The sequence below is a fragment of the Nothoprocta perdicaria genome, unplaced genomic scaffold (genome assembly GCF_003342845.1).
Source record: "Nothoprocta perdicaria isolate Ctin4 unplaced genomic scaffold, notPer1 scaffold_570, whole genome shotgun sequence".
NCBI classification, from domain to species: domain Eukaryota; kingdom Metazoa; phylum Chordata; class Aves; order Tinamiformes; family Tinamidae; genus Nothoprocta; species Nothoprocta perdicaria.
This window is the reverse complement of record NW_020455833.1, coordinates 13,247-14,511: the sequence shown is the minus strand read 5'-3', so window position 1 is coordinate 14,511 and position 1,265 is coordinate 13,247. Positions and strand designations below refer to the sequence as shown.

At 73.3% G+C, this 1,265-nt stretch overlaps 1 protein-coding gene across 1 annotated transcript in view; it reads left to right on the top strand.

Moving 5' to 3' along the window:
• LOC112955483 (dynein heavy chain 2, axonemal-like) overlaps positions 1-1,265 on the top strand; it is a gene marked incomplete at its 3' end in the record, with an annotated part of 69,295 nt that overhangs the window by 55,140 nt on the left and 12,890 nt on the right. The window contains exons 47-48 of the mRNA XM_026048805.1: positions 309-478; positions 793-1,065. Of these exons, the coding sequence (XP_025904590.1) occupies positions 309-478; positions 793-1,065 (443 nt within the window). The remainder of the gene's footprint in view (positions 1-308; positions 479-792; positions 1,066-1,265) is intronic.

Here is a 1,265-nt window from a genome sequence, read left to right as displayed (position 1 = left end):
CCGTTATGCGGGCGCGGGGACCGTTACTGGGGGGCGGGGCATGCAGCCCAGGCGGGCTGAGGCTGCTGCTTGAGGTGTGCAGGGCGTGGTGGAGAGGGGCGGGGCCTAATGGAGAGGGGCGGGGCATGCAGCCCACCTGGGCCAGGGCTAATAACCCCCCCCACACCCCCAGGCAGGTTGGGCTTAGGGTGAGGGGGCAGGGCTTGAGGAGAATGGGCGGGGCTTGTGGAGAGGGGGCGGGGCTTGTGGCAAGGGACCCAGATGTGCCCCCCCCCCCCCCCCCCCCCCCCCCCCCCCCCCCCCCGCAGGTGAGCCCAACTTCATCAAGCAGCTGCTGAACCTGGACCGGGACAACATCCCCGAGCGGGTGCTGCGGCGCGTGGGCGCCTACTGCGCCCAGCCCGACTTCCAGCCCGAGGTGGTGGGCAGGGTGGCGCGCGCCGCCTGCTCGCTCTGCATGTGGGTGCGCGCCATGGAGGTGGGTGTCCCCAACGCCGTCCCCAGGGGTGTCACCAACACCGTCCCCACGGGTGTCACCAACACCCCCTGCCCCGTCCCCAGGGGTGTCACCAACACCCCCTGCCCTGTCCCCTGCCCCGCGCCGCCTGCTCGCTCTGCATGTGGGTGCGCGCCATGGAGGTGGGTGTCACCAACCCCTGCCCTGTCCCCATGGGTGTCCCCAACCCTGTCCCCATGGGTGTCACCAACACCCACCCCTGCCCCCTGCCCCGCGCCGCCTGCTCGCTCTGCATGTGGGTGCGCGCCATGGAGGTGGGTGTCCCTGTCCCCAAGGGTATCCCCAACCCCGTCCCCACGGGTGTCACCAACCCTGTCCCCACGGGTGTCACCAACACCCCCTGCCCCGCGCCCCTGCCCCGCGCCGCCTGCTCGCTCTGCATGTGGGTGCGCGCCATGGAGGTGGGTGTCCCTGTCCCCAAGGGTGTCCCCAACCCCGTCCCCACGGGTGTCACCAACCCTGTCCCCACGGGTGTCACCAACACCCCCTGCCCCGCGCCCCTGCCCCACGCCGCCTGCTCGCTCTGCATGTGGGTGCGCGCCATGGAGGTGGGTGTCCCTGTCCCCATGGGCGTCCCCAACCCCCACACACCTGTGGGTGTCCCCGCCCGGATGCCTTGGCCCCCCCGGACTCCTGGGCCCGCTGCCACACAGGGGTCCCTCCACCCCACCCCGGGGTGCCCCAGTGGGTGGCGCTCGCCGCCCGCCCCCTCCCCACGCACGCGGGTGCTCCCCGGCCCCGCGCGGCC